At 33.5% G+C, this 27561-nt stretch overlaps 1 protein-coding gene across 3 annotated transcripts in view; it reads right to left on the reverse strand.

The window, feature by feature from the left end:
• Positions 1–27561, reverse strand: part of LOC127865638 (adhesive plaque matrix protein 2-like) — a 108268-nt gene that overhangs the window by 70989 nt on the left and 9718 nt on the right. The window contains exons 4-7 of one of the 3 annotated variants that reach the window (XM_052405550.1): positions 27539–27561; positions 27177–27254; positions 25279–25432; positions 24107–24328 (exon numbers count right to left, since the gene is read on the reverse strand). The exon at positions 27539–27561 is cut by the window's right edge and continues 46 nt beyond it. In XM_052405550.1, coding sequence (XP_052261510.1) covers positions 24313–24328; positions 25279–25432; positions 27177–27254; positions 27539–27561 — 271 coding nt within the window. In that variant the 3' untranslated portion in view covers positions 24107–24312. Of the gene's footprint in view, positions 1–24106; positions 24329–25273; positions 25433–27176; positions 27255–27538 lie in introns of those variants that run through there. The other 2 variants (XM_052405548.1, XM_052405549.1) reach the window with 2 other exon arrangements.

Raw genomic sequence — 27561 nt, forward strand, 5'->3', positions numbered from 1 at the left:
CGAATGAAACTTAAAGGGGAATTATACAATTCATGAAATAAGCATTGTGTGAATTTAATTTTGTATTTCAGTGCGAGGTACAGTAATGCCTGATATTACTCAGATTGCTGCTGTGCATTTGAAGACGGGTTTTAAGTTCTCGACATATGTGAAGACAACAATGCCAATTTCTTGCGAAGCTCAGAAAGTGATTGGCATCTCTGTTGATGATCATGGCATAATGCCTGTAAATGGTGGAAGTGTTGATAGGGTATCAATTAAAACTTCTCTACACGATTGTATGATGTGGCTTGCAAAGTTTCCCAGAGCCTTTTTGTTGCTCATAATGGGCGCAGGTTTGATTTTCCGATTTCGGTAAGTGCATTGCTGTACACACACTGTTTTGAAACGTTTGTAGTTGTGTAAGCAGTTTTGTTGACTCTTTGCCGGTTTTCAAAAATCGTATCCTGGACAGTCACACAAACAGGAAGATCTAGTGAACGTGTTCTGCAGGCAACCTGCAACGCCCACAGTGCTCCTAATGATGTTGAAGCACTGGGATCTTTGCTAAAAACATGTAAAATTACTGACAATACGGCCCACATCTTTACTGTTACTGCAATCCATTATTCAGTTTGTTTAAGTCATGAAAAGCCTTAAAGGCAAAGAACATTAAACTGTTAGACGTGCTGTTGCATAGAGGAACTCTAAAGTGACCAACAGCTGAAAACATTGCGGGATATGGACTGGCCTTGTGTCGTTTGAATGCCATATTTTCTAGTTCCGCAGATGATGACTTTAGGGATACTTTCATTGCTAAAAACAATGAGGGACTACCAAAAGTCACAAACGCAAAAAATATTTTATCTGAAGTGGTCCCTAATATCAGTCAGTTTTTCAGTGACGATAAGTGACGTAACGAGATAATATGGCTTTCAAATGACACGCGGCCAGTCAAAATTACGCAATGGATTTATACTGATACTAAATTATGTACATCTAGTTGTCATTAATCTGGCTGTTTTTATTAAAATATAAGTTGTATATTATTGTGCTACATGTTTAAAGAAACATGATAACTTATACATCTTTATGCTACGTAATATTGGGACAACTTTGACATTTTGTGGTGAACTGCACCTGTTTTCATATGTTGCCTTTTTACTTTATGTGACCTTAAGATTGTATTATTAGCTCGGCTGTTTTCGGAGAAAACTCCGAGGTATTGTCATAGCCTCTTTGTCGTCTGACGTCCGCCGTCGTGCTTAAACCTTTACATTAGCTCTAAAATTAAAGTGCTTCCACCTACAACTTTGAAACTTCATATGTACATGCACCTTGATGAGTTCTACGCGCCACACCCACTTTTGAGTCACTAGGTCAAAGGTCAAGGTCACTGTAACCCCTAATATAAAACTTAAATTTTGCCTCTACCATCACAGTGCTTCCACCTACAACTTTGAAACTTCATATGTACATGCACCTTGATGAGTTTTACACGCCACTCCCATTTTTGGGTCACTAGGTCAAAGGTCAATTTCACTGTGACCTCTAATATAAAACTTTAACTTTGCCTCTAACATCACAGTGCTTCCACCTACAACTTTGAACCTTTTATATGTACATGCACCTTGAGAGTTTTACACGTCACTCCCTTTTTTGGGTCACTAGGTCAAAGGTCAAGGTCACTGTGACCTCTAATATAAAACTTTAACTTTGCCTCTAACATCATAGTGCCTCCACCTACAACTTTGAAACTTCATATGTACATGCACCTTGATGAGTTCTACACACCACATCCATTTTTTGGTCACTAGGTTAAAGGTCAAGGTCACGGTGACCTCTAATATAAAACTTTAACTTTGCCTCTAACATCACAGTACTTCCACCTACAACTTTGAAACTTCATATGTAGATGCACCTTGATGAGTTCTACACGCCACACCCATTTTGGGTCACTAGGTCAAAGGTCAAGGTCACTGTGACCTCTAAAAAAATAATTCTGACAAGCTTTCGTAGCCGAGCGTGGCACCCGTTATGCGGTGCTCTTGTTAATGTATTATTATATCAATATTGATTCAAAGTTAGCTAAATTTCTTCACATGTCATGGTTTATAACTGTAGCTTTTAATAAGCAACTAGAAAACCCCCAAAAAGAAGTGATATACAAATTTATACTTAAATTCATTGCGTGAAAATGAATTGGGGTAGGCATACTCAAAGTAAAATTTCTTAAGATAGGAACGGTAAAACTTCATGAAATTCATCCAGTGTGTAGAAAATATGTTGTGTTAAATAAAAATGTACAATATATGCATTTAATCACACTACAAGTGACATAAAACGTATTAAAGTTTCTTGTCACTGAACCATTTGTTGTCGTTTATGCCATTTTATCCAGATAAGTGCATATATTATTGGACATCAAAGGCACAGTTCTCTTTAAATGACACCTTTTAAATTCTGTATCTACTAACAAAATCCAGTCGAGTACGTTAATTAAGTTAATTGTCAAAATATATGTATATCCCATTACAAAAAACTATATATTTTTTATAAAGGGTAAATTCACAGAAATCGACCAAACGAGTCAAGGGGATGGTGTATTCAACCAAGTATAAAAAGTTAACCGGCCGGTAAAAAGTTTAAAAAATTTGCAATTAGTTGTGATATAAAATTTACTATGTGGAAATAATAACAAACAGTGTTTCTGGAAAAGTACCCATTAGGCTTCCACTACCTTAATAGCTTAGTTAGAAGGTGATTTTTCAAGCGGTTCCGTAGTGTAGTGGTTACACGCTGGCTTCACATGTGAGAGGTCTGACCCGTATCTTGCCAGTGGTATGGACCCTTTGGTATGGACCTTTAACCCCGCTCACTACCCAGCGTTTAAACTTCCGGGTTTACATTTAAACCGACTATTAATAGCTTATTAATGTCTTAATAAGGTGATTTTTCAAGCGGTTCCGTAGTGTAGTGGTTACACGCTCGCTTCCCATGTGAGAGACCCAAGGTTCGAGCGACAGTAGAATCAAATTATTTTATTTGTGTTCTATGTTAACTTTTTGTTTTGATGTAAACATTTTAGTTTAAATAAAGCTATTTTATTGTAACCATTTTTGTTTTTTATTATGCCCATGAAATATATGTGTGAGAGGATGGGGCGGTCGTTAACACATTAAAACTTTTACAGTGTTTTCATATCAATGAGTACTCAATCCCTATCGTAAATGAGCAACGTAAGAATAAGTTCAGAATCATCTCCCCTTGAAGTTGAGAAAAATATGAAATTACGCTTACAAGATGAAGCAGATTTTTTAAAACCTACACAGTTCTGTTCCATTTATGAAAACTGCACACGGATGCCAGTAAAAAAAGGAAACCAATGTAAATAAAATGAACTATGAAATATTTGGTGGTTACAACACAAAATCATCGATACTGGTTATTTGGGGGTTATAACACAACATCATAGATAATGGTAATTTGGTTATACCAGTATCTTTTTCTATTTTGTTTAACATAATCGGCCAATATATAAATATTTACAGTAGAAAAAAATCGTTCCATGTAACTTCATTGAGTGCCTTTTACACTGAAATTCCCGACGCTCTTTGATGCTTTGCATCAATACTTATCTTGTAGGGTATATTTAGAACATTTGCTTTATGCACGTTTAGTGCAATACTATGTCAAATATATATGACTCTCTCGTAAATATCTTTTCGTTTGAAATGATTCATAAGAAATGCACTTTTTTGCAGCGAAATGTCCATTATTTTGAGAAAAAATTGACTTCTTGTTTTATCATCCGTATTCCTGACGAAATAGACACAAATAGGAAGGAGCATAGAACATTGTAAGGAATATTGGTGAACTTATTGTGTATGGTTTATTCGAATATCAATATATTATGATATTTGAAAGCTCATTTTAAGATGTAGGTCACAATATTTTTACATTTTAATTAACAATTTAGTGTATGACCTTGACATAACTATTTGGGTAGTATGACCATACTCACGGTCATTGTTTCATAGTAATTGTCATCCACAAAAAGAAATTCAAACCTATAGTTATGGCAGACTCGAAATATACGTATATGCAGATTAAACGGATCAATTTTACAATGCCTATTATGAGGCCATGCAGATTGTTTTACACTTTTGTGTAAAGTTATATTTTTATATCAGTTTAATAAATTGTTTGATGGGTAAAAATATTGTTATCTACACTTCGACAATAGCCCGTGTTAGTACAATGGATAGAATACATGGGATTCGGGAGGGAGGGTCCAAATAAAGACAGCTTATGGTACGTCTTTAATTTTGGAAAATTTGCCTTCGAAAGATCAGGGCCAATCTCTTGGGATTTATAATGCTAAAAATCAGAAGCATTTGTCTTTTTAGTTAGTGTTCGTGTGTCGTATGAATAAATATCGTTGCAGAATTTTAAAATGAAACGTTAAACTTAATTTAGATTCACATCGTACATTCATGATTTACATGACGGTAAATTCGACTGTACAGACATTTTCGATTTCAGAATTAAATATCTGGCTTATTTCGCATTTTTCGACACATGTTCTTCTAAACGTTTATTTTAATTTATACTGAAATATATGTTTAATAAGTTTTTTTACACATTTTATATAAATTAATTGTCATTGGACATAATCGTATAATCTCGCTTTAACAATATTATGTAGTCAAGCGTAACGTTTGTACCAAGATGTCTAGCTCCGATGCATCGTGACATTGTCTTATCGTAACACTGGCTTAATACGACTGAAGAAGATACGAAGTCATTTGAACATTAGGAGAATTTTGCTTTTAAAAAGGAATATTTTCAATTTTAAAACACAAAAACATAAAAGGTAATGGCTTCAATATAAGCTTGTTTACTATTTCTTGTCTTTTGTTCGAGCTATTAACTATACTCCAAAACGGTATTATAAACCACATTTTATATTGCCATTGTTTCATAGCGGCGATCATTATATTGTTCGTAGTTAAGCTTCTTGTGTTTAAGTGTCATCTGCGTTTCAAAAAAGGGGTCACTTGCTAATTTGGTAACCGACCAATAAATTGCCAAATACACATTTTAATAGCATTGTGTTTTAAAGTGAGAGTTTATGTTTATTGCTTTGTAGGTCTATGCCATTTCGCAAAATACCCTCATGTTTACGCAATTGTTCCCCGAGCGACGTTTGAAATTTTACATAACAATATATATTACTTTTAACCTGTTTGTAGTCAATTTATGAAGAACTTTTGCCTGTATTGCTTTTTTATGACATATATAATAAACCCTTTTTGGGGGATGAGGATTTCATAGCATGTCTGCTTCATTCTGCATCGTAGCTAAGCGTACACGCAGATGTCACCAATGGGAATATGTATGTCTGTTTGTTTGTCTGTGTAACTGGTTGTTCACACATATGTGTCTCCCTATATATAAATACTCGACTGTGAACGAGTATCATCTAGTAATAGATTCCGGAAAATGGAAATAACGTTGTTGTGAAATGTATTATCTCCCTTATAACATAAAAAAATACTCAAAAATTTCACTGTATCTTCTAGTTCCAACGTATTTCCGCGGTGTCTCTAACATATTGTTAGGGTATTTATGAATCCTGATCGGATCGTGCCCAAATACAACTATGGTTTCATGTTTGTGAATAAATGTTCATGTAACTGTCCTTTCTGTGTATGTAAATTGTTCCAACGTTGGAGATGTGTTGCGGTGTTAGGGTGGGGTATATAACTGTAAATGTATCGTCTTTTTGGGGGATGGGGATTTTATAGTATGTCTGCTTCATTCTGCATCGTAGCTAGGCGCACACGCCGAAGTCTCCAATGGTAATTTGTATGTCTGTTTGTTTGTCTGTGTATCTGGTTGTTCACATATATGTTTATCCCTATATATAAATAATCGACTGTGAACGAGTATCTAGTAATAGATCCCGGAAAATGGAAATAACGTTGTTGTGAAATCCAATTATCTCCCTTGTAACTTAAACAAATACTCATTATTTCACTGTATCTTCTAGTTCCAACGTATTTCCGCGTTGTCTCTAAACATGCTAACATAGTGTTAGGGTAGTTATGAATCATGATCGAATCGTGCCCAAATACAACTATGGTGTCATGTTTGTAAATAAATGTTCATGTAACTGTCCTTTCTGTGTATGTGAATTGTTGCAACGTTGGAGATGTGTTGCGGTGTTAGGGTGGGGTAGATAACTGTGAATGAACCGTCTTTTTGGGGATGGGGATTTCTTAGTATGTCTGCTTCATTCTGCATCGTAGCTAGGCGCACACGCCGAAGTCTCCAATGGGAATATGTATGTCTGTTTGTTTGTCTATGTATATGTTTGTTAACACATATGTTGTTCCCTATATATAAATAATCGACTGTGAACGAGTATCTGGTAATAGATTCCGGAAAATGGAAATAACGTTGTTGTAAAATATAAGTATATCCCTTTTAACAAAAAATACTCATTATTTCACTGTATCTTCAAGACCCAACGTATTTCCGCGGTGTCTCTAACACAGTGTTAGGGTATTTATGAATCCTGATCCGATCGTGCCCAAATACAACTATGGTTTCATGTTTGTAAATAAATGTTCATGTAACTTTCCTTTATGTGTATGTTAATTGTTCCAACGTTGGAGATGTGTTGCGGTGTTAGGGTGGGGTATATAAATGTGAATGAATCATCTTTTTGGGGGATGGGGATTTCATAGTATATCTGCTTCATTCTGCATCGTAGCTAGGCGCACACGCCGAAGTCTCATATTGGGAATATGAATGATTGTTTGTTTGTCTGAGTATCTGGCTGTTCACACATATGTTTCTCCCTATATATATAGTGTCATCTGTGAACGAATATCTAGTAATAGATCACGGAAAATGGAAATAACGTTGTTGTGAAATACAATTTTCCCCCTTGTAACACAACAAATACCCATTATTTCACTGTATCTTCTAGATCCAACGTATTTCCGCGGTGTCACTAACATTGTGTTAGGGTAGTTATGAATCCTGATCGGATCGTGCCCAAATATAGCTATGGTTTCATGTTTGTAAATAAATGTTCATGCGACTGTCCTTCCTGTGTATGTAAATTGTTCCAACGTTGGAGATGTGTTGCGGTGCAAGGGTGGGGTATATAACTGTGAATGAACCATCTTTTTGGGGATGGGGATTTCAGAGATGGGACATTTCACAATTTGCTGTATTACAATCAATCTTGTCATTTTAGTAATTAAACTTTTACAAAACTGGAACGCCATTCTTTTATGAATTGTAGTTTTATTAATATATTCTTCCATGACCCGGGCTCAATCCTCGATCCAGGGTTATATCATTGTTTTGTGATAAACATACCCGACATGTGTGTTTCGGTACGCCGGCTTTTTTCCAAGGATTCACGTCAAGGATAACATTTAATACACAACTGTAAACAATAAATGACTGGCATCTGTATTAAAAATCAAACCAACCTTCGTCATTGTAATAAGTTATTTATGTAGGAATGCCGGTGCACACTCTCGGTCCTCATATATTGCACTTTGTTTTGTAAATTGACATTTTAAAAAGTATTGACCAGTCATTTTAACACATGTTAAGAAAAAATAGACCTTAACATAATATTCAATTTATCCGATACTGATTTGTATATCGTTAAGAAAAAACACATTTATATCAAGGTGAGCTGTTAATCCTTCAAAATTTAATAAGACACGAAGATATAAAGACAATATAAAAGATCTAATATACATATTGTATTTGAGATAGATAAGAGCTAAATAAACATTTATATAATTCATTATATGTAATATATATTGTTTGTAATAAAATATAAGCATACTTCATTAATCATTTTCAAAAGAGAGACAATGAGGATTCCACAAACATATATGTCCGCTCAGGAGTTATGCACACTTATGACTTAAAGAGTGCTTGACACTGCTAGTATATTAAAGACAAGTAATAAAGAAGAGTAACATTCCTTAAAATAATATTATTTTGTGAAAGTAATCTTGTGTTTGAATCATCTGTTGCGTGCCTAGTGTTGACATTTGAGATCTACATTTTGATATGCATCCACTTTGACTGTACAATGAAAGCAATACCAAATTTAAAAAAAACTATTAATTGGTGTAGCACGTGTACACTTCTTGGCTTACTTTAGGCTTATGGATTTGTTTCAGTCTGTTTGAATCCTTTCTTTGTTAAAGCATATATACACGAAGATTTCGATGAATCTTACATACTGAACTCAGAGCAATCCGATTGTGGTGGTGCCGGAGCGGGTGCAGGCGACGATGTGCTAGCTTCTCATGTGGTCGATTGGTGTGTTGTTCTGGATGTGCTTGTTTCTTTTGAGGGTGGCAAATCCGTTGGTCTGGGAGTGGTTTGATTGATGTGTGTAGCTGAAAAAGTTTGTAACTATTTTATGTAATGAAAAGTTGAATACGAATGTGTTTGTTAAATGCCACAAAAATTAACACGAGCACACGTTTCCCATTAAGTAAAGGCTACGCTGGCCACATCAGACATAAGATCTACTTTCGCATGACGGTCATGTACTTGACATAAATGAGAAAATCAATCCTGTATTAACAATTTGAATTAAGATCGAACGATATTTGCTTTTTGTGTATTTTATTATTGACGCGTTTGGGAGGAACCATAATTTACGTCTTAATAAAACATTCTTTTTGTAAGTGGGTTGTGTTCTATATTTATTAAATTTCAATTTCATTTAACGTTTTTGTTTGTTAAAACTATTCTTGCATGGAACTGTAAACGGCCAGTTTGAGGGATATAAACATCGCTAATAGTTTCCATATTACTTGTAATCTGCATGGTTAGATTTGTTACATTTACATCGTCCGTGTGTTCTTTGAAACAATAAAACCCAACCATTGCTTTAAGAAAACTAAACAATCATTACAAATAGGTTAAATAAAATAAACAGGAAATGTACGTTCCGCTTTGTTTTTGAACTAATCCAATTCGCCGAAGACACTTACCTGATATTCTAGAAATCTGCTTCATCTTGCTGAAAAAAATTTAGGTGAACGAACATGAAAAAATAAATACATGAATTAATTACCTGGATAGCAACCACAATATGAGGATTGTCCATTTCCACCTTGATTACAGATGGCATGAGGGTTGTCACCATGACAGTCACAGTCACTGTCGTACCTGCAACCAACAGTAATAAGAACAGAATTAGAAGTGTTATAATTAACTGCATTCCATACTAAATTCTTAATAAAAATAGTATGCTGCTTACTTACATGTGTTTATTGCTTCATGATTATTGCGTATTACAAAGTGTTTTTTGTTACATACATACTTGTACTTCGTTGCGTTTTTGTTCTCGTAACATCAGCGGGGGCATATATAAATTTTAAGTTACGGTTCACATGTGAACAAATGCATCCATTTATTATGCTGTTTAAGTTGTACATATTTCACTTGTTGACTTTGATCTTAAATGGAAATTCCAGTTAATGGACAAAAAAGGTTACAGTTCAACGCGTCAAAAACAATTACTACGCATTTAACTTATCACAGAGCTACTCGAAGTTGATCAAACCTGACCATTTGTGGTATAGAGGCTATTTGTAAATTTAGCTGTAAGATGGTATTGGCATTTCATGACTAACAATATGAAATACATTTTCTTGTTATTTCATGCTTTTGTGAAATGTATAAAGTAAACACAATTTGATTTAAAGGTAATAACAGTTCGTGTCTCATTACATTACGAACATGTTTCTAACAGGTGTAGCGGGAAAATAGTGTTATTGCATTGACATCGCTTGCATATATTATTTATTGAATTTGATTGTTTGTTGCTTGTTAATGTACAACAGGTCATATGTTTAATTAGCGATGAGATTGCTCACATATTGAAACAAATATCATGACAAAACTGTGAACACAATTGGCAAAATACCAGAGTGAAATTATCAAACCTTTTCATTTCACTCGAGCTAGAGCAAAATGATGAGGTTATCATTGAATGGCTTCTCCATTTATTTTGACCCATAGTATGACATACATATAAAATCATATGCAACCATACGCCAATCGTGCAATCGCAGAGAAATATTTAAGCCTTATCAGCCTGTTTGTATTTTGGTCAAGTTTGTATTCTTATCTCCTAAGAAGACCAAACTTGCATGCGAAAAAATGGTGTAATACATACGGAATATTACGCTAGTCAATTGTTCCAAGAGTTTGTATCACTCGAGTGGCTTGTGTGATAACGTATCACACGAGAGGCGGAGCCTCGAGTGTGATGCGAAATAGCACAAGCCACGAGAGTGATACAAACTCTTGGAACAATTGACTAGCGTTATATTACTTTTATTATATAAAACAACTAACGAAAACAGTTAACAAATGTATTTTTTACTTTAACAAAACTGACAAAACAATGACTAAAACGGTACGCCATAGTTTATTTTAGACGCGTATGAATACAGTTTATGTAAATTAACGTGTAAACATTCGAACCGGGAAAACATAGGTTTCCGACACGCTTACCTTAATGCCATCGTTAATCCACTTTTCATAACAAATAAGTTGACAACTTAAATCCGATGTTTATAACAAAAACGTTTAAACGATATGCATTTCCACTTCTATCTCCCATGTATTTATCGAAACTTAGTTTAAACCACACTATTTTATTGTATTGCTATCGAAATATACATTTATGCATGATAAACACACACTCCAAAATACGTTTTTAACACATAGTTTACTGCTAAAAAACACCACGTCCTACATGTCCTTACAGAGTTTAGATAAAACTATTGTGTTTTGTCACAGAAATGACGTCACAGGATGTACTACGTAATATATTTAATAATATAAAATATTTCTATTTTCGGTGCGTGTACTGTGACGTCATTAAATGGGTCGAAGTAGTCCGGCTAGTATGGTAATACGGAATTGAAAACAGCGAGTAGCGTAATACGGGATTTTTTATTTCAACGATAGATACAACCTGTATTTTGTTAAAAGCATTAAACAGGTAAATAATAAATGTATATATCCGAACGTAATTTCGTTTATTGCTGTCTGTCACTAACACGCACGAATATGAATAAATTAGCAATAAACAATGAAATAGTCAATGGATATCATGTAGACTTTAAAATAATCGATTTTGTCAAAGTAAACTAAAAATGCAATCGCAAGACATTTTAATTGTATGAGTTCTCACGGATTGCGCATTAACACACTTGATGTACTGAATATGTTCTTTTTTTTAAAATATCTGAACAATTAAAATGCGAATGGATTCAAGTCGCTAAGGCCTAAAAACGATTGATAAAATCGCTAGCAATTAGATAAAATTAAGTAACCAAACTCACTTGCTCATTTTTTCACTGCCATCGTTTTTTTCTAAAATCCGCAACAAACGTGTTCGAAATTTGTATCAAAACGACATGATTTCTGATTGGATTAGCTACATGTATATCGATCAAATATGACACATGCCATCATGATACATGAACATGTATGGTCTAAGTGAAGTAGAGATCGACACGTTCCTTCACATAAGTAGAATGGGGCTTTGTCTGTATGAACACAGGTCTTTCGACAAGGATTTGGTTGCCAAGGGTCTGCAAATGACAAATTTGATAACATAATATTATGTCTAGCATTTACTATAAGTTATTCTAATTTCATTTCTTACTCTGTATGACGATGAGTAGAAGAATCCCAAAATGTTATCTTGACCTAATATCGCGTTCATAAGAAGCTAACATAAGCGGAGCTTGAAATAAGTGTCAGCGCATAGAGATCATGTAAGCTCCGCGGTCTCCAAAATGTTCAACTATATTGGCATCTTTATTTTGAATCAATACACATCATTCCTATTTTAATTTTCTGAGCAGTATACGGTATAAATGAGTGTTTATATTCTCCGTTTGAATATTTACATACCTATACATTTCGGGCTTTGATAGGTTATGATGCAGATCTTTCCAACCGGGCAATGATGAACATTACAGTGCTCTGGCAATAAAACGTCACTTTTAGAATCAAAGATCAATGTTGTTGATTCTAAAGTGTATTGCTAATATTGCAGTAAACAAAGCAACTCACGTGTCCTTAAACAGAACAGAACAAAACAGACATTCGTTTAAAGACTTAAACATAAGTACATCGTCTTTTATGAATATAATTATAAATAAAGTACCATCACGTGTCAGTATATTATGGTAGGTAATCGAATCACTATTACTATATATATATTTACATAAACATTTTTACGTTATTTTTAGGTTTTTATGTTACTTTGAGCAACTGCATTTGAATAATTGAATCAATAGAAATCATCTATGCGAAGTTTATTAGCACTTATTGAAACTGCATGTATAATTGAGATCAAAGTCTTGAGTTAAAAGAAGTTTTTTTAGCAGAATCAACTAATTAAGAGTGTGGAAATTTATGTATCTGAATCCGACTGACTTACAATCTCTTGATTGACTGACTCAATTCGTCATTATAGCCCATGGCCATGATGACAAAAATGATGTTGAGCATGATGTCATGATGATTCTGATGGTGATTATTACAATAACAAGTAGTAGTAGTTGTTGTGGTAGTAGTGGGAGAAGCAGATATCAAAGTATAAGTAAAAGTATCAGGAAGAAGAAGTTGATTTTGTAAGAAGTCACATTATAATTAATAAAAATGCAATGCGTAGTATCAGCAGAAACCAACAACAGTAGCAGTTATAGTCGCAGTAACAGTCTCAAAAGTATAATAAGTAGACGTAATAGAGATTTTTAAAGATAGAGAGATAGAGCATAGAGAGTAGTATTAGTAGAAGTAGTAGTAGAAGTAGTAGTAGTAGTAGTAGAAGATATATAAGTAGAAGTATTAGTAGTAGTAGTAGTAGTAGTAGTAGTAGTAGTAGTAGTAGTAGTAGTAGTAGTAGTAGTAGTAGTAGTAGTAGTAGTAGTAGAAGTAGTAGTAGTAGTAGTAGTAGTAGAAGTAGTAGTAGTAGTAGTAGTAGTAGTAGTAGTAGTAGTAGTAGTAGTAGTAGTGGTAGTAGTAGTAGTAGTAGTAGTAGAAGTAGTAGTAGTAGTAGTAGTAATAGGAGTAGTAGTAGTAGTAGTAGTAGTAGTAGTAGTAGTAGTAGTAGTAGTAGTAGTAGTAGTAGTAGTAGTAGTAGTAGTAATAGTAGTAGTAGTAGTAGTAGTAGTAGTAGTAGTAGTAGTAGTAGTAGTAGTAGTAGTAGTAGTAGTAGTAGTAGTAGTAGTAATAATAATAGTAATGGTAGTAGTAATAGTAGTAGCAGTAGCAGTAGTAGTAATAGTAGTAGCAGAAGTTGTAGTAGTAGTAGTTAATTATACAAATATGAATAAGTTACTGTTGTTAATATTTTTAATTGACCTATACGTGGTTCCGTAGACGTTTTCAGACATGTCGGGGACTATTAACGTAACTGCCGTTATAAGAAAATACCCAATACTTATTTTGAAAATTCTACTACATTGTTGTACTATATACATACCTACTCTGACTTAATTTCAAATACGTATGACTTTTTATGTGTAGTGATATCAATACATATTGCGAACAGTTCGATTATCTTCGTGTTAACAGCCAATTAAGATGCAATTTGTTTGTTTTAGTATATTCACGTACCTCTGCAACTGTAGTCGTCTGGTTCGGCTACACAGATCTGCGTAGAAGGACATGGTCTGGGATCACAACGGACTGGAAAAAATAGAACTTTATAAATATCGTTCAAGACGAACGAACGAACATTAAAATATGAGTATATGAATTACATGGAAAGCAACCATCGAATGAGGAGGAGTGTCTATTAGTTTAATATAATAAATAGAACAGGCTAGTTTCTTTCGTTGCTTAAATCAATTCGCCTCGTCAAAGACACTAACCATATATTATATACAATCCAATACATCTTGCCGAAAAACCTTTAAGATATAAGTACATCAAAATATGAGTACTGTACCTGGATTGCAAGCACAGGTATTATAACTACATATTGCTTGAAAGTTAAGACCTCTACATGGGGGACAGTCAGAGTCGTGAAAGTATGCCTCAACAGAGTAACCTGAAAATAATCAATTTAAGAAAAGAAACCGCAGTCAATACTTGATGCTCAGTGAGAATTGCATGATGCTGAATGATACTTGTATTTTCTTAAATAAAACATTCTTGTTGCAATAAAAACACGTTTGTATTGCTTTGTGCATATCACTTAGTGACTGTAATGGAATATGACAATTTTAGTTTATGCACCTATTAATGATAGTTCTTTATTATATACCTGCTTTATGTTCCCAAACAATACGAAATAATTCCCGTATAATGCTACTCGCTAATTTTCCAATTCCGTATTACCATACTAGCCGGACTACTTTTAATGACATCACTTTGAATGCAGAAAATGATATATATATAGAGAGAGAGCATTCTTGGTTAATTATGAACGCTAAAACTCATTTTTTTAACTTAACTGATTCATAGTTGTATGTAATGGAAGATTACGCAAGTCAATTGTTACAAGTGTTTGTATCAGTCTCGTGGCTTGCTCTATTTCGTATCACACTCGAGGCTCCGCCTCTCGTTAGATAGGTCAGCACATAAGCCACTCGACTGATACAAACAGATGGAACAATTGACTAGCGTAATATTCCATATATACGTCGAAAATAAAAAATAACCACAAAGCAAATTTTCAGTTCATGCTATTGTAAGATGTATTGATACAATGATTCAAATATGATTATAACGTAATACCTATTTTTGTGTATCTTGACTGTATACGTTCCTTTAGATTACATACATTTACTGGCGGACAGGGGAATTAGTGCCATATTTTACGCATTGAGATCACTTACCTATATTTTTTTGAATTTAATTGTTGTGGCACTTTATTGACTAACAGTTCAATATTTACTTCAACGATAAAGGTTTGCATTTCATCCTGCCTCTGTTGCAAACATTGACCAAACAAAGCAGTGTCGAATAAATTTTCCTATCTACGGTCAACAGGAAGTAGTGTATTCCTACGCCCGCTGTGACGATTAATATGTTGTTTTTTGTGCTTTTTATTTATTTTTTTAACTGCACAATTTTAAATAGGAAATGCGTACCAAGAAAGAAAATAACATAACCTGTCATAAGACATTATATACTTCTCTGTTCGTAAAATCATATTGGGAATTTTTGTTGTAAACCTCCGAGTTTAACTTGTTATTGAAAATAGAAAATTCTATTTGACAAATATTTATATAATTAGAAAATCTAATGCAGAATTTCTTTGAAATTAAATAATGAAATTTATAAAATCAAGTTAACAAATTAACAACACGTAAGACAAACTTGTTCACTTAAATACATGTTCGCTAACTTAAATACATGTTCGCTAAGTTTCCACGATATTGTCGCTGTTATCTGAAAGTTAGGATTTGTGCAGGGCAAATGTTTTTCTAACAAATGCCAGATACACGTAACGTCGTGTTTTAGCTAGGGAATGATAACAGACTGTGATAACACTGAAAACAAGCTATTAATAAGGTAGACACCATTATGTATTGGATTTTCGAGAGAACAGAATTTTATAAACAATTGCTGTGAAGAGAAAAACAGACGTTTTGCTAGAATAAAATAACGTGAACAAACAACACCAAAAACGAGTAATCATTTTGATAGAAAATGTTATATTGCCAACAAAAAACAAACAAAGCTAAATATATATGAAATACATAATACTGTCGTAGTAGAAAACAGACTTGCTGCAGTACTTTAATTAGAATAGCTTATTGTCACACACTTATTACATGATTTTTGTGTACTTAACCAAGATTATTTGCTTAAAATAATGTGTTCATTTTTAACAGAAATGTTCTGAATATATGTTTGAAAATTAAATATAATGTACTAAGCGCGTTCACATAATCTCCCCTCGCTATGTGTTGTTTCAGCGAGACTGACACGGCGAGTCCAAGTTATTGTGTGCTTAATGCCGTAATTCGTGTGACTGACCCGTATTCAGGGGTCGCCCCGATAATTTGCTAAATCAAGCGTAGAGAACAGAAATACCGACAGTTCCCAGGCAATCCAATATAAATACTTAACTCATACCACCGTGTTTATTTGTATTTTCGCCAAATGAAGGCATTCTATCGTCCAAAGAAGAATAGTCTAAGAATGGTTTAATTAGATTAATGCGTGTCTCTGTCAGTACTTTTATTTGTCAGTCACAGATACGGAGATGAATAACTCAGACCTGAACATTGAAATAAGCGATAAATATATATATATATATATATATATATCATATTGACTTTAGCCTTGAAAATATTCAATAGTGTCTCAAGAAACAAAATATAAAAATCTTATAGCATGTTCATTTTATTAGTTCTCACTTGTTTAGCTCGAGCACCAAAGGTCTTTAGAATATGTTCTGTTATGATACAATTAAAGAATTTAAGTACCGCCATTACATTGAATTTTCATTATGTCACGAGCATGTAAGCAGCTTTAATTCAAATACAGCCAGGCTAAACGTGACAGACTATTCCTACTTGTAAAGTTGCGTAAATGAATACATATAAAAGCATTTTAAAATACAAGTGTTAACAAGTTCAAAATGTTCGCTGCGGCGTAGTGGATATGGCGCCGCCCAGCGATCGGGAGGTCACGGGTTCGATATCCACTGTGGGGATCTATAGATCTCCCTTAAAGACACCACGTACTGGTTATAGACCCAGAAAACGGACTCGAGACCGTTTCAAATCAGCCTGAGGCTTTCGATGCAATCGAGCTAAAGTAAATAGGCTTAAACTAACTAAATTAATTCTCCATGTCTTATACATTATTGAAATCGTGTTTTAAATTCCAAGTAAAGATGAATAATTCCTTCCTGATCTCTGTATCTGTATCATGTAAACACAAGTTGTGTTATTATATGAGTTGATTATAAATAAACCATTATTTACACACATTAAAGTATACTTATGCACAATTGAGCTGTTATGTATGAAATATGTCAGTCTGAATATCAATCCGTACGTAAGCTATATTGAATGATCAGTGTGAACTATTTCGGGCCCGATTACTTTCATTTACACATGATGCACTAAACGTATTTCGTAACATTAAGTTTTTTATATATGTATGTTAAAACGATATGATTGATATAGAGAATACTAGGTTAGCGTTGAATACAGAGAAGTTTGTGTTAGGAGGCTTAGAACGCCGGGAGCGCGAGCCTTGGCGAGCGCTTTCGGATTTTGAGCCTTGCAACATAAACTTCTCTGTATTCAACGCTAATCCTAGTATTCTATTTATCCCATTTGATTTTTTTTCAACGCGACATTTAACATAAATAGATCTAATAACCTTAACAATAATTTTAATTCAGTCTTAAAAGCGCTTAAAATCTAACGAATGTAACCATGCGTAGTGATATAAATGTATTTGTTCTGGTACGCAAAATAGTCTTTAAAAAATTCACACAAAAACTGTAAAACAAGTACAAATATCACCATATGCCTCGATTCAATTTTACGCAGTATCCGAATTGTTACACATTACGACCGCAAAAAGAAGATTTTACTTCACTATAATTCATTTTATTTTCGAAAGAAAATGATCAAAATCCAATATGGCGGCGATTGCTTCCTGACAAAATGATGTCGATGTCAACATACATGTACACCGTCGACGACCTTGACAATTTCGACGAGTAAACAGACAATTGCAGCGACTGAAACTTTATTTGACCTAATATACAGGGCAATACGTTTTCCGACTTCGGACGACGAATTTAAGTACGCGCAGAACGTGTTTTTATATAATGTTATGGGTATGCCGTGTGTGATCAGATGCATCAATGTCGTCCATGTTAAAATCATTTTCCCGAGAACAGGGAACGACAAAAGTACAAAAAAGCAAAACACGTTCGAACTAGTATCTTACCTTTAATTATCCTTTAAAATCCATCTAATAATCCATTTAACTCAATAATTGACGATTTTGCATCTAGGGTCTTTAATAATTATTTTAGCATAGTTAAATGAAGACCCTTATGCCATGCAATCACTATATTCAAATGAGTTTACGAACTCAATAAACTTTCTTCTTTGTTACACGCTACGTCATGTACTCTACATTACTGCTGTTAAAATGAACCGGAGCATTTTATCAAATAATAGCCGTTGGTAAACTCGGTTGCATTTGCAGATTTCTGCATACAAACATAATTATGTTAAAACTTGCACACTTTTTTATTTGTCTATGGTAAATGCGCTTATTGTACAAGAAAATAATTTAATATATAAATACACAAAGAATGAAAACATTCCATTACACAACAAATAAATGAGTGGATAATACCCGTGTACAAAATGGGACGTTCCGAATTCCAGTGTGGTGCTCTTTTTAACCATCTTATACTTTACACAGCTCTATGCCTAACGTGAATTAAATCGGAAAGAAAATATTGCAGATTATTAATGAATTGTGCGGTATTTGTATGGCTTGTTGTACATTCTTAAATCTCAAAAGTATATGCATGGGTTATAAACAATGCACATTACACGAAATAAGGAAAATGTGATAAATTAACAATTCAAATATGTCGATATACAGTACATGTACATGTGAAATAAGTTACGTTTATAATAAATCGTCAAACTTTTTTTGGGGAAAATGATGCAATAAGTGTCATTTTCAGCTGATTCATCATTATACGGATGGCGAAAAATTATGTTATATGACTAGATTTAAAGTTGAAGGTCGTATATTTTTGAAGCTAAAGTTTTCTCGACTTTATTTCTTATGAAAAATCAATCAGTGGTAAAGTAAAAAATAGTCCGTGCACGCGACAGGTATATCCCACAGTGTTGAATACAGGCTAGTATATATCATAAGGTGTTAAACCGTCAATGTCGCGTTGAAAATGGGATAAAAATGTATTGACCATCTAAAATTCTCAAATGCAGCATGGTTATGTCCTTGTTGCTAACGTGGGCACTCTTGCAAGTGAAGCTGAAACTTAATTTTGTGCGGTGAAATTTATAAATATTTTTTTCAATTTTCGAGCAAGGATACATCATTGAAAATGTCTATGCTAAAAGATGTATTTTTTAACTGCCATTATTTTTTTTATTTTTTTTTAAATGTCTAATGACTACACACTGATATATTTCTTGTATTCTGAAGGGTGACACAACACTTTTGTGTTGGTATTTTCTATTCCACGCATTTAACCTAATTTGCCATCATGGATGCATTTATGTGGAATTCATGGGTAAATTTTACCAAATAAGTTTTTCCTTATCAAAAGTTAAGTTTATCTGAAGTGCAATTTGCTTAACAATTGCTGTGACGAAAAATGAGGGAGAGTGATGCGTGTTGGTATTTTTATCTATAGTAATGGTATTCTGGTGTTCTGCATCCAATATCAAAGTTTTAGTAAAATGAACTGAATAATTAACATTTCACATTCATTCAAAATTACCAACCCTCATCATGGTTTGTGTTTCAACGTTCACACACATGCCGTATACTAGATGGAAAGATCGAAACTACCAAAATTGTCAATTGATGTTATTGCCTGTAATTAACATTCGTGTTATTCTGACACGTTACGCCGTTTAAGGCAATTTATATTTGACATCGAATAAGACCAGATCAATGTTTTTACAATAGACGCGTTATCAACGCCCCTAACAGTTATAAAGCGCATGTCAGGCTAAAATTCCATATTGTGTTGTTTGTACTACGTCACCAATATATGCGTACTTTACGAAACATCGGCGATAGCGTATATGTACGGAAATTGCAAAGTTGTAAACATTTCTTCAAATTATGAAACGGGTAAATCTTCCATAATTCTTGACAACGTTGCATCTAAGCTGTGTTATTATCATTTTTTATGGAAGAGTAATTTAAATCCGGTAAAAAGTAGACCAGTTTATATGCATAATAATTGGATTTGTCACCTTTTACGAGCCTCTAAGTAACAATTTGTTTTAGTCATTAAGCAGTTGATGACCCAGCACCACCAAGTACGTACCATTCTATGCAAATGATATATGCAAAAAATGCTGTCGCATTGTTCAATCTATTTTTTTGGTTTGTATTTAACACAATTTGTTTATTTCATTGCGTTATTATCTTCTCAAAAGTTCGTTTTACAGCTTCGATTACTTTATGTTTGTATTCAATGTTATTTTACAATTTATATATGTAAGTTCCATAGAATTGAAATCTTTAAGATATAATTTCCAATGGACATAAAACAAACTTTATTTCTTTGTAAAAATTTGAGGAGACATCCCAAACGGATTGTATACAAACTCTATACCTCCTAAATGAAAGGTAGACATATCTATGGCATTGTTTCGGTCGTCAAATGATAAAACGACTCTAGAACTAGACTTAATAGTGAATGCGCATGATTATTTCAACTTGTCCGTAGCTTCAACATGATATTTAATACACTATTCTTTTATCGTATCGTAGAACCACAATTGGTTCAGTAATGACACTTAAGTGTATCAATACGTTTTATTGAATCGGAAGTAAAATGTGTTAACGTTGCGTCAGTATTCACGTATCTTCCGTTTTGCTTTTGTAGTAGCAGTGGACTGTGTGGCACTTACCATAATTGTAGTAATGCTTACTTCAGGTTCAGATCGTTCTTTTAAAAGCATTTGAAATGAAAATGATATTACATGTGGCATATTATGACAACCAAAGTATAATCTAAAAATGTGCGGATTGGCAACATAATAGAAAAGAAAGACATAAACACAGATCAGCTTGTTTTTTCATAATATCGGTCACAATGTATCATTTTCTTTTAGGCAAAAACCTCATAATAAATTAAATATGTCGATCTTGTTTAAAACGCTTTTGATTTCATCCAATTTGGGCTCACAATTGACATTGAAGACATTTTAAATTAAAGTTAGCCATGGAATAAAAGCAATAGGGTACAGTATGAAACATTAAAGACAGAAAGTTACCACACAAATCTTTGTAGTCATGGTTTGTCAGTAAAAAAATCTTACAAGAATAACTCGATCCATTTTGATATGTAAAAGCTTAATAGATTTCAAGTAATTCAGTGTCCTGTATACACGTATGCTAAGAGATAGCACGAATTAAAGACACAGCTCTTCCTAACGTAGATTCAGAGCGACAAGCATATTGTTGGAAAAACCTACTTGAAATATTATTCAACGACATCATTAAGTTATGCTAATAAAATATATCGAGGGAGTGGCCAGAAAGCTCAACCGCCGTAAAGACATCAAATGTCCACATACATCTCCAATATTATTCGTTGATCACATACACAAATGTTGACTCGCGAATTTTTCTAAGCCATGTATGGATGCGTCTGGTATACTGACCGCAAATTAAAAATATATTTATAAGTATTGAGTTAACTTCATGCGATCACGTGACACCAACATTTAAACTGTCTGTTTATGGTAAGTTAAGCGTTTTCGTTTTACAGCCGACTCCATCCACATATCTCAAAAACGTTATCATTTGTTTAATAATGACATTGTCAATTAAAACTTTATTGATATTCGGCCCGTTTCATTAAGTTCGTGTGAACGGTTTTCTTTCTGTAAGAATTCTAACAAACGTTTTAAAAAAAATCCGAGCGTTTCATAAAATATTTTACGCAACCTCTTGCTACGAATCCTTACGTTCAAACGTAAAAATAACAAATGGCCAATGACTATCGTTGCATTCGTAAATATGACAGCCTTAGCACGTCTTCACAAATAATACCAATTATAAAAACGGACTTAATTTAAAAATAAACAATCATTGCTTTTCTTTTGAAGATCAAACTTTTCGGTTTATTTGTGTACATTTATATTTATTCAGTAAACTATAGAGAGCACATGCAGTTTCCCCCTTGTCCGCGAAATCGCGACAAGAAAACTAGGTCAAATGAATGCTAAGGTATTGTTTGTTTTGATCCGGTCATTTCCTTGTGGTATTGGATATGCATTTTTTTAATACAGACGGGCGGATTATTTATGAAGCAAATCTTAAATGTAATGTTATTTAGATCTATGTCAAACTGGATGTTATGAAAAAAACTGATATGCATTGTATAGCAAGTGGGGAACAAATCAACCTTACGTGAACAGTTTCATACAGAGGATATCCGTTTTTTTTTCGGCGTAATTCATTGCAATATTTTATCAGTAAATGAGGACAGAAAGTCTTTTCAAGTTTGCATTTTATTGAATTCTCGTTGTTACAATTGTCATAGTAATTATTTTTGAAGGAGTTTTATGTCAGAACAATTTTTTTCAAATATGGGTTACAAAACTGAGCAGTCATGTGTAATGTTTGATTTCACTGCAAATGTGCCATATTTTTCAGAGTAATTTGTTCGGGCAGTTCATTGCCCTACCAATATGCATAGTGCCAAGGGCAACTATGTGTTGAGTCTTGACCACTGTACTAGATATTTTAAGGGAATAATTGATCCCTTATTTAAATGTTTTCACTATTAACCTCTAAACGCCAGAATTGGTGGCCCCTGGAGAAAGCAGTTCGATCATGTGTGCACTCAAAGATAAGCAATATTCGACGATTATTGAGAATGTGATCTATAACTATAACATATCAAGTCGATAGCGTTAATAAAATGGCATTATGTCGCCTTGAATTGGAATCAAAGTGTTGGGAAACATCATTTGCGCACAAACACACTTAAAAGAAGGTATACCCATATTATGTTTAGTTCGGAAGGGTGTTGTTCTTGATGGCATATAATGGTATAGATGTATGACGTAATCTTGACTAAACTGATTGTAGTCTGGACGTTTATGATTTATCTTATAGTTCTAACGTTATCGGGTAGCTCAAATGCGCATAAAAAGTAAAGACCCGGGAACGAGCATACCATTATAAATACTGTTCGCATTTCAAACGAGACAATACTTGCAACATCCATATTTATCAGTTAATACACAAACTCAAGCCTGCTGATTCATGCCTATGAAACTACTGCATTATAATCTAAAACATAAACCCGCGTTGTATCATGGGTTGATATGTAATAAAAAGTTGAATACTATTTCTCAAATCTTCAATTATAATTTTCACATTATTTCCCTTTGACGAAATTATATTCGCAAGATATGGTTTCGTTGGTCATATTTATTGTACAAATATCTAAGGCTGTCCCATAATAGTTATATCTTTACTGTATAATGCAAAAAGTGTACGTTGTTGAAATTATTGTATGTCCATACACATTATCGTCATTGCACACACGTTTCGCTAAAACATGCATCTATGTACCAGAGCTCGTAGACGAAACATTTCTATACATTAAACTCATTTGCTTTATTACAATCAACCTTGTCATTTTAGTATTAACTTGTTCATAAATGGATCGCCATTCTTAAATGAATTGTAGGTATAAACATATATTCATGTGTGATTACTTATTTTAAAGAAACTGTCAAAAACGAATGACGAAAAAAGAAAAGTTCTAAAATACCGTATTTTTTACAATTATTAGTTTATATTGATTCAAATATCACGACTCGTATATTACATTACTTAAAAAAGTTCATATTTTCAGTATATTCGGTAATAAAATTTCGCGATGTGAAAAAGAAAGTAGATCGCAAAATTAGGTGGCATAACGATATACACACTATAAATAACGCAAGTAGATTGATCATTTTATATATAAAATATATGCAATTCACTACACATGCACAATTTGCATTACTGGGTTCAACACGTGACGATGATGATCAATCTACATGCGTTATTTATAGTTAACTGGTAGTTACCTGGTAGACATACACAGTAAAACGTATTACCAAATATACTGAAAATATAAAAACTTAACAACTCTTTTCAAGTCATGTAATATACCGATCGTAATATTTTAATCAATATAAACTAATAATTGTAAAAAATACGGTATTTTACAACTTTTCTTTTCTTCGTCGTCGTGGTTGACAGTCCCTTTAACATTTTACCGACATGAAAACTGAGTACATAATCCATGTTCCAAATGTTTAACCTGTTTTATGATATTTTTTATTTGTAATTAACAAAGAAAGGGAGGATAAATTTCTGTTCTGTCGGACGTTGCGATGGTTCCATTAGCCTATCAACGGGGGGGATAGGCAACATCCACATTTCGTAGGACAATACTTCGCCTCCTGCGGGTCCGGACAGATGACTTTTAGCACATTAGGAATGGAGCAGGCCGAGTTGTCGAGGCATCTATGTAATGTGATGTCTGTGATGGAAATGACTCTGACTATTAAATCGAACACATTAATCTGTTAGTAATAGACAAATGTTAACAATGATATATGACAATGTGTTGAAACTCTTTTACTATAAGGGCAGTCCGTTTATCGCCGTAGTTAGTACAGTCGTTTCTCTCTTCAATTACCCGGGATCCAGCCTCGATCCCGGGTTATGTTAGTTGTATTGTGATCAAGATACCGTACATATGTATTTTCCCAGTATTTCAGGTTTTCACAGGATACATGACAAGTATAATGTTTAATACACCACTGACAGTAAATAATAATTGGCTGGAAACAGTATTAAAAAATCTACTCAACCTTTGTGATTTTAATAAGTTATTTAGGTAGGCATGCTGGGGAACTCTGTCGCTTGTAATATATTACAGTTTTTTTGTCATTTTCAAAACTTTGCACCAGTCATTTTAACAAGTATTTAGAACAGAAGAGACCTAAACATAATATTCAATTTATCCGACACCAGTGGATGTAACGTAAAGAAAGTACACATTTTAATCAAGGTGAGCCTTTAATAACATTAAAAAGAAACGAACATTTAAAGACAATATAAAAGATCTAATATACATATTGTATTTTAGTAGTAATGCAAACTTATGACTTAAAGAGTGATTGACACTGCTAGTATATTAAAGTAAATTAATCAATAAGAGTAGCCTCCCTGTATAACTATCTAATTTTGTGGATGTGTACTAGTGTTTGTATATTCTCTTTGGTGCCTATTGTTGACATTTGAATTGAGATCAACTTTTGACATACGTCCACTCTGACTGTACTAAATTCTATAAAACTATTAATTGATGAAGCATGTGTACACTTCAATGCATACTATAGGGAAATAGTTTTGTTGCAGCTTGTTTAGCCGTTCTTTGTTAAATCATATATACATGTAGATTTTGATGAATGTTACGAACTGAACTCAGAGCAATCCGATTGTAGTGGTGTCGGCGTGGGTAAAGGCGACGATGTGCTAGCTGCTCCTGTGGTCGATGGGTGAGTTGTCCTGGATGTACTTGGCTCTTTTGTGGTCGGTGGATCAGTTGGTCTGGTAGTGGATTGAGTGGTGTGTGGAGCTGAAAAAGTTTGTAACTTATTTCGAGTATGCAAGGTTGAATACGAATGCGTTCGTCAAATGCCACACAAATTAACATGAGCACAAGTTTACCATGTGGTAAAGGTAAAACAGATCAATAATTGACATTTCGTGTCTGGCTTACATCTTAGGAGCCAGTTAACCTCTAATAACTAGTTTTATTTGATTTATTGAGTTATTTTGAGTTATTTGCTGATTGGTAAAACTGACTACCTCTTGGATAAACACCGACTTAGCAGAACGTTGACTGACGAATTAAAATATTTCATTATTTTGTCGTAAGTCCCCAAAACAATATGATATTGTATGCAATACACTGTTGAAAAAAATCTTACCATAAGATGAAATTTCGAGATGTCTAAAGTTTCTATAAGTTATATAAGATGCAACAATTTTTTTAATGTCTATATTGTTTTAGTTACAATTTCTCTCATCACGTGGACTACTTATATGACATTAAAACCGCACTGACACACTTTCACACACATTTCAACATGTCCTGTCTTGCAAGTTGTTATTAATTTTTTGTTTTTTGTTTATAGTTGAACTAATTATTTTCCATGCTAAAATATCTAACAATTAAAATGGAAACATCATTATATCTGTCAACATGCCCCTAAATGAGGCTTAATATTTCTACGTATCAACAAGACGCCCTATTACGTGCAAAACTTGGGTCCGTTTTCGAATTATTGCATTTTGATTTGTTCAACAGCGTAAATATCATATTATAATATCCGAGCACTATTTAATTATTATGGTACCAGTTCTTAAAAAAGTAAAGGCAAGAGATCTTAATCATCGCATTTAGTATTAACGTGTTTTTAAATATATACGACCGTTTTGTTCCATAAAGTAATGAAAAGCAAGTTCAAAAATCAGGAATTGGGAAAGTGATGATGTTTTTGCGGCTGTTTATGCTTATACTCAGCTTTGTTGTATAATTTTAACGTTTGTTCGAATGGACACTCAGTCTGATGTGTTTTAGCTATTCTAATCAGGAGTTAGTGCAGGAGCTAGTGCATAAAATGCAGCTATTGCTTATTGAAACGTTCTTGTTTGCGAGTAGACACCAACAAAAAGAAACATACTGGCCGTTACGTAGTTTTACTAGAAACAAAATCATTCACATTTCAGATCTTCATTTTCGGTCGTTTTAAAACACGCATGAATTGTGACTAACTAGGAATGTTTTAAAATGTTCGATGAATATGTAATAAACATTTGAATGCTATTGCTTTGCTTTTAATTTAAGTTTGTTTCAAAAAGCCATTTATAAAACAAGTTCCATTCAGAAAACTACACTCAACCTGAGTTACAAAAACTCATCTTGGCGGATACAGCAAAACGGAAAGAAAAGTTACCAGAAATCAAAATATGTTTTATTCACATTATTTTGTTGATTAAACAACTTAACACACGAAATGAATATTATTCGTCGGAATAAAGACCAGTATACTAGATTCGAGAATCGGATTTGAGTCGCATGGGCCTATTTACGATAAAGAATCGCTAGCAATTACATAGCGTTTAATATCCAAACTCACTTGCTCATTTTTTTTCACGGTCATCGTTTTCTTTCTGAAATGCGCACAAAAACACATTCGTAAATTGTATTACAAAATATATTTACTGATTTGATTAGCTATATCAATCAAATATGACACATGCAATCATGATACATGAACATGTATTGTCTTAGTGTATTAGAGATCGACACATACCTTCACATACGTAGAATGGGGATATGTTTGTATGAGCACAGGTCTTTGCACTTGAACACGGATTTGGTACACAAGGGTCTGCAAATGTCACATTGTTTTAACACAACAGTATGTCTAGCTTTCAATAAACAATATTTTTTATTTCATGTCTTATTCTGCATGACGAAGTGTAGAATATTCCCAAAATGTGATCTTGACCTAATATGTCGTTCTTAGGAATCATATCAACCCCGCCTCCAAGTTGTCCACCTATATTGGTACCTTTATTGTTAATCTATACACAAATAATTCTAATTTTAATTTTCTCGGCAGTATAAGGTATACAATGAGAATTTATATTCTCTTTTTGAATATTTACATACCTATACATTTCCGGGTTTGATCA

Source organism: Dreissena polymorpha, chromosome 2 (assembly GCF_020536995.1).
Source record: "Dreissena polymorpha isolate Duluth1 chromosome 2, UMN_Dpol_1.0, whole genome shotgun sequence".
Lineage (NCBI taxonomy): Eukaryota > Metazoa > Mollusca > Bivalvia > Myida > Dreissenidae > Dreissena > Dreissena polymorpha.